At 38.5% G+C, this 14752-nt stretch overlaps 1 protein-coding gene and 1 pseudogene across 2 annotated transcripts; both read right to left on the reverse strand.

Moving 5' to 3' along the window:
• Window positions 1-4088: 4088 nt before the first annotated feature.
• Window positions 4089-12774, reverse strand: LOC306638552 (keratin, type I cytoskeletal 18-like; annotated as a pseudogene). Its single transcript has 2 exons — window positions 12608-12774; window positions 4089-5083 (listed from the first exon to the last, which is right to left on the reverse strand). The product of its transcript is annotated as a keratin, type I cytoskeletal 18-like (transcript).
• A 160-nt stretch (window positions 12775-12934) lies between these two features.
• On the reverse strand, window positions 12935-13909 carry LOC306638553 (olfactory receptor 52I2-like; the record flags this gene model as incomplete). Its single annotated transcript, XM_079101773.1, has 1 exon — window positions 12935-13909. One exon carries the CDS (start codon window positions 13907-13909, stop codon window positions 12935-12937), a length of 975 nt encoding a protein of 324 aa, XP_078957899.1.
• Window positions 13910-14752: the final 843 nt, after the last annotated feature.

A 14752-nucleotide genomic window follows, 5' to 3' on the forward strand; every position in this document is an offset into this window, starting at 1 on the left:
GCTGTGTTAATGTAAGTTTGCTGATTTTAAGTCCTTTGGGTATAAACCAAGGAGTGGCATAACTGTGTCAAAAGGTGGGTCCATTCCAAGTTTTCTGAAGACTTTCCATACTGCTTTCCAGAGTGACTAATTTACAACTCCACCAGCAATGTATGACTGTGCCTTTTTCCCCACAGCCACACCAACTTCTATTATTGTTTGTGTTCTTGATAATAGCCATTCTAATTGTAGTAAGATGAAATCTTAGAGTTCTTTTAATTTGCATTTCTCTAATTACTAGAGATGCTGAACACAAAGTGAAGACAAAGTAGCCTGAATCATTATCATGTTGGCTTAGGATCAGACTTCCTCAACGAGACTCCCAAGCACAATAAATCAAAGCAAGAATCAATAAATGGGATGGACTCAAACTAAAAAGATTTTTCTCAGCAAAGAATACAATCAATAATTTGAAAAGAGAGCCTACAGAGTGGGAGAAAATCTTTTCCACACACACTTCAGATAGAGCGCTCAACTCCAAAATTTATAAAGAACTTACAAAACTTTACACCAAAAATACAAAGAACGCAATCAATAAATGGGCCAAGGAACTGGACAGACACTTTACAGAAGAAGACATACAAGTGATTAATAAATATATGAAGATTTGAGCCTACTTTGTCTTCTATTTGGTGCAGGGTCTCTGGTCTGATTTCTAAGTCCTTGATCCTTTTGAGTTGAGTTTTGTACAGGTTGAGAGACAGATGTTTAATTTCATTTTACTACATATGGATTTCCAGTTTTCCAGTCTTTTCTAGTCTATTTCCTGTCTTCTACTACTTTTGGTGTTGATCTGTTCTTTTTCTAGGGTTTTGAGGTGTAATGTTAAGTCATTTAGTTGTTGACTTTTTTTTTTTATTAATGTATGAGCTCAGTGCAATGAACTTTCCTCTTAGTACTGCTTCAGAGTGTCCCAGAGATTTTGGTATGTTGTGTCATTGTTCTCATTTACCTGTAAGAATTTTTTTTCTTCTTCCCTGATGTCTTCTGTTATCATTGCATTATTCAATAGCATATTATTTAATCTCCAGGTATATGAGTAGTTTTTATTTGTTATTTTATCATTGATTTCTAGTTGCATTCCATTATGGTCTTATAGAATACAGGTAGTATCTCTAGTTTTGTGTATTTACTAATGGCTTCTTTGTGGCATAGCATATGGTCTATTTTGGAGAAGGATCCATGAGCTGCTGAGAAGAAAGTATATTCACTCAATGATGGATGAAATACTCTGTACATGTCCATTAAGTCTATATTGTTGATTGTATTATTTAGTTCTATCATTTCTTTGTTCAGTTTTTGTTTGGAGGATCTATCCAGTGGTGAGAGTGGTGTGTTAAAGTCCCCCACTATTAACGTGTTTTGATCTATTTGATTCTTAAAATTGAGAATGGTTTGTTTGATGTACATGGATGCTCTGTTGTTTGGGGCATAAATATTTAAAATTGTTATGTCATGCTGATTTATGCTTCCCTTAACAATATGAAATGTCCTTCTTTATCCCTTCTGACTAATATTTGAAGTCTACTTTATCTGATATGAGGATGGAGACCCTGCTTTTTTATTGAGTCCATGTGCATGTTATGTTTTTCCCCATCCTTTCACCTTTAGTCTGTGGATGTCTTTCTCTATGAGATGAGTCTCTGGAAGGCAGCATATTTCTGAATCTTTCTTTTTAATCCAATCTGCCAGACTATGCCTTTCGATTAATGAGTCTAGGCCATTAACATTCAGGATTATTTTTGTGATATGATTTGTATTCCTGGTCATTTTGACTTATTTTTGGTTTTTAACTTGACTTGGTTTCTCCTTTGATTGACTTTTCCTTTCGGGTAATTCCTCCCTTTGCTGACTTGTATTGTTGTCTTTCACTTCTTCCTCATGAAATGTTTACTGAGAATGTTCAGTAGTGCAGACTTTCTATTTGTAAATTCTTTTAACTTTTATTTATCGTGGAAAGATTTTATTTCATTGTCAAATCTGAAGGTTAGTTTTGCTGGGTATAGTGTTCTTGGTTGGCATCCATGTTCTTTCAGAGCTTGAAATATATTGTTCCAGATCCTTCTTGCCTTTAGGGAGTGGACTGAGAAATCTGCTGATATCCATATTGGTTGCTCCTTATAAGTAATCTGACACTTTTCTCTTGCACCCTTTAAAATCCTATCTTTATCTTGTATGTGAGGTATTTTCATTATAATGTGCCTTGGTGTGGACCTGTTGTAATTTTGTGCACCTGGTGTTCTGTAAGCCTCTTGTATTTGATTTTCCATTTCACTCTTCAGGTTTGGGAAATTTTCTGATATTATTTCATTGAACAGTTTGTTCTTTCCTTTGGTTTATATCTCTGTGCCTTCCTCAATCCCAATAATTCTTAAATTTGGTATTTTCATGATATCCCATAATTCTTGGAGGTTCTGTTAATGATTTCTTAACATCTTCTCAGTTTGTTCAACTTTATTTTTGAGATTAAATATTTTGTCTTCATTGTCTGAGGTACTGTCTTCCAGGTGATCTAGTCAGTTGGTGTTGTTTTCTATTGAGTTTTTAATTTGCTTTATTATTTCCTTCATTTCAAGGATTTTCGTTTGGTTGGTTTTTTTTAGAATCTTTATCTCTTTATTGAAGTAATCTTTTGCTTCCTGCATTTGCTCTTTCAACTATTTATTTAAGTGATCTTTTGTTGCCTATATTTGCTCTATCATCCTTTCTTCACAAATAATTTTAAGTATGTACATTCTGAACTCCTTTTCTGACATTTTTTCTACTGTGCTGTCAATGGATTCTATAAATATAACATCTTGGTTTGTTTGGGGCACTTTCTTCCCATATCTTTTCATGTTGTTTGTGTATCTTCCCGTCTAGCAGTGCAGATCTGTGGTATTGCAGTTTTCCCCTTATAGGCTTATAGTGACCCTGCAGGTTTCCAATACTTCTCCTCTAAGGGGGCGATCAATATTAGCAGCACCCAGTACAAACAATATGAAGCCCTAAACCAAATAGCCCCTATGAATATGTTAACAGTATTGCCATAATGAACAGAGAGGATGTGTTTGATTATTATGTACAGAATAACCAATAGATTTGCAATGAGGTCTATAGTTTGTAATGATGGACAAAGGTGATGGGAAGGGGTATAGGATATAACTTTTAATGGGATAAGAAAAGAATATATAAAGAGCACAAGAAAAATAAGAAAATAAAAACTTGAAAATTTCAAAAAGGAGAAAAAAATCTGTACCGTAATAGTCATATATTATTCAAACCTCCCAGTCTTTGGTAGCCTGATGCATAGAGGCACCTGACAATGAGCTCCCAGTCTCCAGCAGGCATCTCAGTATGGGAGCAATCCCACCTAAAGATGGTGGTTTTTGCTTCTTGGATAATCCAGGATGGACGCACTGGCAAATGGGGAGAAACAGCGTGGGTGCTGACCAGGCAAGGGCACTGAGTCCCCACGGGGCATGGGCCCTGAAGGAAGGGCATGGTCAGTTGGCCCAGGGGTCCTGTAGGTCCTGGCTATTGTCTCAAAATTGTGGCAGCCACATGTAACCAACCCTGCAGGTACTGTGACAATGGACTTCCAGGCAACAGCAGGCAGCTGGCAATCCACTGGCAGTCTGTGGGTCATCTGAAGACTATTGGCAGATGATCAGCAGGTGGATCTTGGGCCATGGGTGATGGGTAGGTGAGAGGCAGGCAGTGGGCGGGCAAGAGGCAGGCAAATGGGCAAGGGCGGATGATAGGTGGCAGTCAATGAGCGATCTGCACTCAAAAAGTAATTGATATGCTGGCAGACTGTGGGTGATCACAGTGGATGAATGGGGTAAACAGAAAGGGATTGATGAACAGCAAAGATGACCTCACAGAGAAACAGATTTTCCTTTGCTTGAATCCCAAGTTAAGAGCGACAAGGAATGCAGCCTTCCTCTAGTCCACCATCTTGGATTTCTTATCCATATCTTTGCCAACAATCATTATTCTATTTTCTCCAGTGACTTCTGACCTTTTTTTGGTTTATTGTTCCCCCAAGGTCCCCTGCTTCTGCTGCCTCAGTGCCTCGGTACATTTGTATTATGGGTCTCAGACACTGTGTTGGCATCCATAATCCCACAGGTGGCAGTCCTTTTAATATTTTGCATAGAGTTATTGCTATTTAGGCCATAATTGACATTGAAGTTCTCCCTGTCTTCCAGCAAGCAGTGGTAAGGGGCAACCTCAGCATCTAGATGGACCTTGATGTTCAGCAGGGCCTTGTAAGTCCTGGGCCTGGTCTGCCTCTCTGCCTGGGTCTGTGCCAGCCCTAATTCCAGGTGCAGCAAGACCCCATTAAGCTATTCCATGTACATGGTGTAGCAGGCCTCCATGCCCCTCAGACTATTCTCTAAACTGGACTTTAGATTTCTCATGGAGTCCAGGTGACTCTCGAAAGACTGGGCCATGCAATCAGCTCAGTGAGCATCATTTCAGCAGTCCTAACCTCAGCAGACCGCAGCTCCAATCTCAGCAGACTGCAAAGTGACCACTGTGGTGCTCTCCTTGATCTGCTGGAACCAGTACTTTTCAGCTCCCCTCAGTTATGCTGAACCAGTTTCTCATTCTGGGTCTGGATGTCTGCCATGATCTTACTGTGGTCCTGAGATTTGGGAGCATTCACCTCAGTCAATCCACAGCTGGTAATCTATCTTGAAGACTTTGCCTTCCTGCTCATGGTTCTTCTTCATGAACAAAAGTTCCTCCTTGAGAGCCTCAATTTCCAATTAGTTGAAGTCAAATGATACTGGTGTCATCAATAACCTTGAGGAGCCCATGGATGTCACTCTCCATCAACTGGCACATGGTCACCTCTGTCTCGTATTTGACTCTAATATCTTCAACAGCAAGATGAGAATTGCCAATCTGCAGAGTAATTCTGGCATTGTCCACAGAATTTGCCAAGATCTTAGCTTGAAGCTCCTTGATGATCTTATAGTACTGCCCTCAGTCCCTTAATTGGAGTCCCATCTTCTTCAGATGTTCCCAGAGTTTACTTTCCAGGATCCTCACTCTGTCCAGGAAGGAGACCAGGTCTTACATGGTCTCCTTCTTGCTCTGGATGATTCCTATTCCTGCCCAGACCCCTGACCATCCCTACCACCAGGACATTGGAACCCCAGCCTCCCTGGAAACTGGGAGGAATGGGAAGCAAAACAAGATCCCTCAACCCAAGCCTCTAGAGCCTACATAGACTCTGGCTGTGCTACTGCCAGGCCAGACCTGGTGACCAGATGGAGCCTAGGGACTAGTAGTTGCTGAAGAAGGTGGAGTGACAAAACTCATACTGGAGGAAGGCAAGAGACCAGGACTCCGGTTCAGGCCACTTCGATTTTATTTTTTATAGGTGTTATTCTAATGGTCATGAGGTAATACCCTTACTTCTAATTTTCCTTTCTCTAATAAAACATCTTATTATATGTTAGTTGGTCCATTACATATCATCTTTTCCGAAATATTAAGTCCTTTGCCCAGTTTTTATTGGGGTCTTTGATTTTTTTGTTGTTGTTGTTGAGCTATAGGAGTTCTAAATTTACTAGATAGGAGAATCTTAAAAAAATATGAGATGCAAATATATTCTTCCATTCTGTAGTTTGTTCTTTACTTGATTGGGTATTTTGTTACACAAAATCACGTTTCTTGCATATTTTTGTCTTTGTTGATGGTGCTTTTGATGTCATATCTAAAAAAGTCTTAACTATTTCAAATTTCCCTTTATTTACTTCTAGTTTTGCAATTTTAGTTCTTTCAATCAGAAAAACAATTCCATTTACTGACACATAAGCCAATGGAATAGAATTAAAGACACAGAAGTAATCCTGAACAGGTACGGTCATCTGATTCTGGAAAAAGTTTCCAGAATATTAAAGAAAAAACAGCCATATTAACAGAGGGTTCAGGAAAACCTGGATATCCATATGTAGTAGAATGAAACAAGATCCTGTCTCTCACCCTATACAAAAGACAATTCAAAATGGATCAAAGAAGCCAAGCACAGTGCACATGCCTGTAACCCAAGCAGCTCAGGAGGCTGAGGCAGGAGGATTCTGAGTTCAAAGCCAGCCTCGGCAAAGTGAGGTGCTAAAGCAACTCAGTGAGACCCTCTCTAAATAAAATACAAAACATGGCTGGGGACGTGACTCAGTAGTCAATTGCCCCTGAGTTCATTCCCTGATACCCCCCAAAAAAGGATCAAAGACCCCAGTATAAGATCTAAAACATTAAAACCACTAAATGAAAACATAGGGGAGAACCTTCAAGATACTGGCACAGGCAATGACTACCTGAATATGACTCTCACAACACAAATAATAGCAAGAATTTACAAATGTGATGACATTGAATTTAAAACTTCTGCACAGCGAAGGAAACAATTAACAGAATAAAGAGACAGCCTACACAATGTGAGAAAAATAATTGCCATCTATGTCTTTCCTGAGGATTAGTAGCCAGAATATGTAAAGAACAAAAAATTCAACACCACAAAATAAACAACCCATTTACTAAGTGGCTTATTTATTCTCATTTATTGAAAATTATGAATTCTCATTTATGACATTTATTCCTCCTTCCTAACTATAAATGTGTATCTGTGGACCAATCTCTTCCCCTTTCTGACAACCTCCACCTCTATTAAATACCATTATAATATCTAGTTCTATGAAATAAACTTTCCAATTCAATATGTGAATGAGATAATATGGTATTTGTCTTTCTGCATCTGGCTAATTTCAATTAGCATGATGTCCTCCAGGGATGCAGAGGTATGAATGATAGAATTTCATTCTTGTATACAGTTGAAGAATTTTTACTTTCTCTTTTATCATTCTTCCTCTATTTTTATTTGCATTCTTTCTACTTGCTCAGTGTTGGGGTCTTTAGCCCCCTTGCTCTTCTCGACCAGCAACAAGGGAAGGGGACACTCCCCAACAAGGCCAGACCTGGAAAGGTAGGGCCCACTGACCCACCGCACCCAGCCCTCCATTGGAGGACAATCAGACACGTCAGGGAGACCAGTCACAGCAGGAACTCGTTTATTGAGGAAATCACACAGCTTTTATGTAGGGTGGGGGCTAGGCAGGAGCCAATCAGCTTAAAGGTCAGCAAGGCACGGGGGTTCACGCAGGTGAGAGTCCCATAGGACTATATGGCAAGCATGAGCTGATCACATTCGCGGAACTGTTGTTAACCAATCCCTGACAGTGATCCAATTTATCGTCATTAATTTTTGAAACCGCCTTTGAGGCCTTGATCTTGCTCACTCGCCAGGGAGTAAGGAGCAGCCTGAGTTAGTTAACGTGTCATTTTTCCCAACAGCTCAGAATATATAATATTTACTTAGCATTCTTTCCATTGTTTTATATTTTTAAAGCCTTAGATAATAAGTTTATTCATTGTACTTTATCCGTCCCTTTGAGAAAGTGTCCCCCATCATCTTTCAGGTGTGTCAAATTGGACCTCTGCTATGAATTCTCATGCCAGAGGAACAGGTAAATATTCTATGTGTTTAATGGCTACTTTTCTGTATTCTTGATCTTATATAATTTATCTCAGTATAAAATTTTAGCTCAGAAAGACTCTAAAATAATCGAATAAAATTGCCCACAGACCACCACTGCCATATCAAAGAAGAACCAAATAAACAGAAGTGTAATTGCATATTAAAATGAGTGACCAAGGAGAATGCTACAAATGAGCAAGGGAAAGACTGAAATTCTATAAGAATCAGATACCTGGAAAGGCAGTATAAAAACAGGAACCAAACACAATAACTAGGGAGACTCCTCTTTGCAGAGGAAAGGGTGAATGTGAGGATTCATCAGAAACTCCATCAGTATATCAGTAATCATAGCTACTAGATAGTTTCACAGACCTCACAGGCTTAAAACCCTCACAAGGCAGCTAAGGTGTGGTCTTCACAATAGATTTTCTTTGGGAAAGGAACTCACATTGTCTTCCTTTAAATCCTTATAATTCAGGATGCTGAAACTCAGCACCAGCCAGAGAAGGGAGTAATTCATACTGTCCTCCAGTCAGAAACATCTGAAATGTCCCCATATTTGGAACACCACAGATATTCCACCCACTATCAAAGGGACCTGTAACCTCTTGAACCCAGAATCACCCAGCAGAGCAACTATAACCCCAGAACCCACACCCATGTAGTGTCCAGCACTACAAGGAACAAATGGTTCAACTCTGGAGGAGGGAAGGGTGATGCTTTCCAAAACCTCAGACATGAAGACACTTGTTCCCTGGAACAGGGGGCATGGCCAGACGGGAATGAAGGCAGATGCTCTAGTTCCCTGATATTGCCTCTCCCCACTGCCAACTGCTCCTGGGCATGCTCCACTGCTGGATCTGAGAGCGTGTGCTGCAGCCTTCTCACCACCATCCAAGTCGCCAGGCCAGTGGTCTTTGCTGATAGCACGGCAAGCCCCAGCAGTGCCTGAAAAAATGTCTACCAGATTCCCAGCACCATCTCTTTCCAGGGTGTCCATATGGTACATACCCAACCCACACTGCTGTATGTACCACATTTGCCAGGGTTGCTAGAGGGCCCCACACCAGCACAGCCCCTGTGGACAGCAGGTCTCTCTGACCACAGTGCTGCTGTACTCAAAAGATATCAACCACAGCCAAAGTAGTTATAGGGAGACAAAACCACAGTGCCCAGATGGACCCAAAGGTAAGATAACCCTCCAAACTGATACCATAAGACATCTTAAGGAGAAAGCCATTTACTAAGAAACTCATTATATAAAAATGATATAAATAACTTACCCCAAATATTTACAAATTAAAAGAGTCAGGTCTAGAGATGTAACAGTGGTAGAACACTTACTAAGCAGACATGAGGTCCTGGCTTCAATGTCCAGTGCAGACACGGACACACACGCACACACACACATCATAAAAAATATGAAAAGGTAATATAGTACCTCCAAAAGAATATGATAACTCTCTAGCAACAGATTCCAAGGGAATAATACTGATAAAAATGTCTAATGAAGCTTTAAAAATAATAATTATAAGGAAACAATGAGACTCAAGAGAGTACAGAAAGACAGTTGAACAAAATAGAAACGAAACCCATGATATGAATCAAAAATTTAGCAAATACAGATCTTGAAAAAGAACCAAACAAAGCTTGGAAATGAAGAACTCAGTAATTCAAATGAAAACATATTTGAAATAGCTAAAATATGAAATCAATACAGATGCCCTTCAGTGAATGAACAGATAAAGAAAGTATAGTATATATGCACAACAGAATATTATTCAGCCACAAAAGTAATGAGATTCTGCCAGTCACAGAGGTGTTCGCCTGTAATCCCAGAAGCTCAGGAGTCTGAGGCAGAAGGATCATAAGTCCAAAGCCAGCCTCAGCAGCTTAGCAAGACCTAAGCAACTTAGCAAGACCCTGTCTCTAAATAAAACATAAAAAAAAAAAGTCTGAGAATGTTGCTCAGTGGTTAAGCACCCTGATTTCAATCCCAGTTCCAAAAAAAAAAAAAAAAAAATGGACAAAACCTAGAAGAAATGGATAAATTCCTAGGTACATGTAACCTACCAAAAGTGGACCATGAAGGCATGAAAAACCTGAACAAACCAAGGAGTAATAAAATTGAATGAGTAATAAAAATTCTCACAACAAGGAAAGTCCAGGACTGGATGGTATCACTGCTAAATTCTATGACACTTTTAAGGAAGAACAGATACCGATTCTTCTCGAACTTTTTCAAAAAATTGAAAGGGAATTTTTCCAAACTCACTCAATAAAGCCAACCTTACCCTGATACTGAAACACACACACACACACACACACACACACACACACACACGCATGCACACATTTTATAGACCCAACACCTTTAGTGAACACACATTCAAAAGTTCCCAAGAAAATAATAATAAATTAAATACAAGAGCATATTGAAAAGATCATTCATCTCATTTGAGTGGAATTCATTCCAGGTATGCAAGTATGGTTCAACACATGCTGTGGTTCAATATGAACAATAAGCTTAATGCCCCACATCAACAATTGGACAAAAATCATGATCATCTCAATAGATGGAGAAAAATCATTCAATAAAATTCAACATCCATTTCATCTAAAATGTATTCTATATTTTAAAAATAAATTAGAAGAGAGGAGCTCAAAGATTCCATATACAAAATGATGATAAGAAGATGACAATATTAATTATTCTGATTTGACCACTACACATTATAGGTATGTATTAAAATGTCATACTGTACCTCATAAATGTGAATTATTTTGTGTTAATACAAATTCAAAAAAAAGTTTAAGTAGACAGAAATGTTAAATACACTGAACTTAATCACTACTCAAGATAATGATTACATGTAATGAATTCTCACAGTGTATCTCATAAATAGGTACAACTAAAATTATAATAAATTAAAATAAGCCATTAAAAATATTTTTAGCTCATAATTTCCATTCTTGAGGGAGTTTTGTTTGTTTGTTTTTTAAAAATGTTACTCTACTCTTATTGGATTTACATGTTGCTGGCAAAAAGTGCCCACCCACAAGAATGGGGCCCTAATTAGAATAAGATAGACCCTATACTTGTATAATTTTATCAAAATGAATTCTTAGTGTCATGTATAACTAAAAAGAACCAATAAAATAATTTAAAAAAAAAAAAAGCAATTCATGCCTGGTTTTATTTTCCTTGAATATGACTTAGGATTGGGGTATTTTGTTTATTTGGTTTTGGTTTTGGTTTTGGTTTTGTCTGAAGACCAAATGCAATTTTTGTTATTTTAAATAGTTGACAGACTCACCAATATTAGTCTCAGAGTTGACAATTTCAAATAAATGTTTCCAGGTGAGTTCTTTGAAAAATACATGTTAAGATCGCCTTTAATTCCTTTGATTTTTAAATTCTCTCCAGGGATTCCATGGACATGAAAATCTAACACATTTTCATTTGACTTCTTTGTCTTCTGTTATTTTCTATCTGATCCCTGTCACCTCTTTATTCTGTTTTCTGTCTAGGTGTTTCTAATATTCTATCTTCAATGTCCCTAATGAAATTTTAATTGCAATATTTTCCCTCTTACCAAAATATAATTTACCACATAATTCCTGGATATGATCTTTGCCTTCTTTAAAATTACATTCCCAAGTTCAATCAAGCTTTCTTTTCTAACCTTTGATTTTCATTCATTTTTCTTCTCAAGTTCTGGATTTTTTTGTGAAAAATTTGTAATATACAAATGTTTAAGACATATGAATTCGTGTTGTATTGCCATTTTCATTATTACCAGATTTTTATAAGGCTACCTCTACTATGTTGGCCCTCAAGTAGAAAATGTTCTTGGTTGGTAAATAAGTCAAATGTTAGCAAAAGTTATGGATTCTGAGTTTTAAAAGCAGGTTAGTTTGAAAGAGTTATTGTATTATTATTAATTTATACAGGACTACAGTTTCAATCCTAGCACTATCCTTTAAAATTAAACAAATGTTAGACAAATTTTAAGTACATAAAATGTGCCAGGTGTTATGTAATTTTTTTCCATTCATTATTTCTTAGAATCTTCAGCACCCTCTATGAGTTAACATTGTTTTTACCATGAGAAGAAAACAACCATTAAAACAGATGTAACAACTCACTACCCATGGTTTCTCCTTATATAGTCAATTTTACCACTATTAAGAAATTATTATTTTTATTGAATTTCAAATGTACCCTAATCAAATATATGTGTCTCTTGTGTATGAGATCTTTTTTTCTTTTCACAGAGTTGATAACTAGGGTTTAAGACTTTCTGAAAGAAAAATATAAAACAAAATTTAAATAAAAATCATGTAAGTAGCCAGGGACCTGTTGAAGAATGGTGATATTTCAATTTATTTTTATATATTGTTCACAATTAAACTTTTCATCCCAGAAAGATCTTGAGATGTACCCAAAGGAAGAAAGACCTAAGTTATATTTGGTTCCTCTTCTATGTCTTAAAGTTGAGTGACGAGCAGAACAGGGATACATCTTTGTGTCTAAAGTGAAATGGAGCCAGACAACCAGAAAAATGTTATCTGGACCATATATTGATAATTGGCTTCTCTTGCTATGATTCTTTTTTCTCTTTCCAAGTTCAAGTGTTGACAAATTGCCACCATCTTTGATCTCAAGTTTGTATCTCCTCAGGTAAAACTGGAATCCACTTTGGTTGGAGGACACTGGTCTAGGTGTGAGCACATGACCTAAGCCAAGTGGATGACCAAAGGAAAGGGTCACACAGTAACAGTTTCCTCCATGTAATCACATGGGGGAGAAGCAATTCTGAGGAAATCAGAGAGGTATTAGAGAAAGTGTTTTAAATAGTTGTTTCCTTCAGCAGAGCAACTCTTGGGACATTAGGTTAGAAACATAGGTCAGAAGCTAAGGAAAGAAAAATCAAAAATATATTTTCTATGTTCAAATTTATCCCTATTAAATACTAATAAAAATGTCCAAAAATTATAATTGATATTATAATTAATATCTTATAGTGAAGGGGCTTGCAGATGGCTACATAGCGGTCCAAAGCCATGGCCAGCAGCAGCCCCGTCTCCACGGCTGTGGCTGCATGGACAAAGTACATCTGAGTGAAACAGGCACTGAAGCTGATGGAGCTGTGTCCTGAGGAGAAGATGCTCACCATCTTGGGGACCACCAAGGAGGCCATTGATATTCTTATTAGAAATTATAAACTTTGCAAGGATGCTCTTTACAATGTCATCTTAGAATTCCTAGGGTGTAGGTAAAAAAAAAAAAATCTATCTCCATATATCACTAAGATACCTTTGAAGTTGGCAAGAATATTCAAGGTCTGAAGAGTTTAGTGTTCATGAACCCTCACGAGTATGTTCAAACAGACAACAAATCAGCAAATTGCATATTCTCTGGCGTATTTGTTTGGTCCTCAGGCCATAGATGATGGGGTTCAAGGTAGCTGGAATGACCAAATACAAGTCAGCTAACAGCACCTGAGTGTGCAGAGGCACTGTGCCCTGTCCTAGCCAGGCTACATAAATGGATGCCATCCCAGGTAGATAATACAAGGCCATGACCCCCACATGGGAGCCACATGTGCTTAATGCCTTCCACTGGGAATTCTTGGAGGAGAGACCAAACACTGCCCTGAGAATCAGGATATAGGAGGCAGCAATGAAGGTCACATCAGAGCCCACAATAATGGAGGAACCAAGCAAACTATAAAGACGGCTAGGCATGGGGTCAGCACATGCTAACTGGGCCACAGCCATGTGCTCACAGTAGGAATGAGGAACCACATGGGAGCCACAGAAAGGTAGATGACTAACCATCCAACTCAAAGGGGTCATGAATGTAACAGCTCTGATGGTGATGGTCACACTCATCCCCAGCATCACTCTAGGTGTGAGAATGCTCTTGTAGTGAAGGGGCTTGCAGATGGCTACATAGCGGTCCAAAGCCATGGCCAGCAGCAGCCCCGTCTCCACGGCTGTGGCTGCATGGACAAAGTACATCTGAGTGAAACAGGCACTGAAGCTGATGGAGCTGTGTCCTGAGGAGAAGATGCTCACCATCTTGGGGACCACCGAGGAGGCCATGACGATGTCCACCGCAGCCAGAACGCACAGGAAGCCAAACATAGGCTCTCTCAGGGTGGAATCCATGCAGATTACAGTCATGATGAGGCTGTTTCCCAACAGGGCTATGGTGTACATGGCACTCAGTGAGATAGCCAGCCAAAGATATGAAGACTGCAAGCCTGGAATGCCCACAAGGAAGAAGGTGGCAGGGGTTTCCATGCTGTGGTTGTGGGGTGGCCCCAGCATCACAGGTGAGGCTGCTTTCCTGTTAATATAGAAAGTGGTATAAGAAAGGATACAGGCCTGTAAAATTTGTGCCCGTCTATGGTGTTGATAAACCTGGTGGGTATTCTCAGCTGGATGGTAATCTCAGGATCAGAAAACTGACATATGATGATGTTATCCTGCTCCACCTCTGTCCTCCTCACGGTTCTTCCCCTACTAATTTCTATTCATTGTTCAAAGATCAGCTCTTGGGATACCACCCTTGAGAAGTCACGTCTGGTCTCTCTCTATTCTGTGTTCAAGTGAATTTAGGCACATTTCTTCTGGGCTTTCGTGAAAATCACATGCTGACCAAGGTAATCTAAACTGAGAATTCCAAAAATCTACCTATGATTATTTTATGCATTCAAGTGTGTAGCTCTTGCTGGTTGCCTTATGCCAAATATGTAACCCTGAGCTGTGGTGCAAAATAAGAATATACATATATTCATTATAGTTCATAATTTCCACAGAATTAATAAATCAGAGAAGTTCGTCTTTCATCTCTTATGCTTAGCTACTAATAATCATTGTTAAATGAAATTATCAGTTTCTTGATATGGAATGTCACATTTTGTGTCCTGGTATAGGATCAAGGTAAAACCTCAATAAGTCATTCCTGTGATTAAAGAAATTCACTAATGTGTTTAAGCAAAATAAGGCCATTAGAGAAAAACATGAATTTCCACAAGAGATTTAAAAAATCTGGAAATATTTAAAACTCCTATCTTCTCTTAAGTTCAACTTGGATATCTTCAAGCTAGGTTCAATTAATAGATTAAAAATACTAAAAATAAACCCTCGATACTGACTCAGAGATGAGAG

Source organism: Sciurus vulgaris, assembly GCF_902686455.1.
Source record: "Sciurus vulgaris genome assembly, chromosome: 11".
NCBI lineage: Eukaryota > Metazoa > Chordata > Mammalia > Rodentia > Sciuridae > Sciurus > Sciurus vulgaris.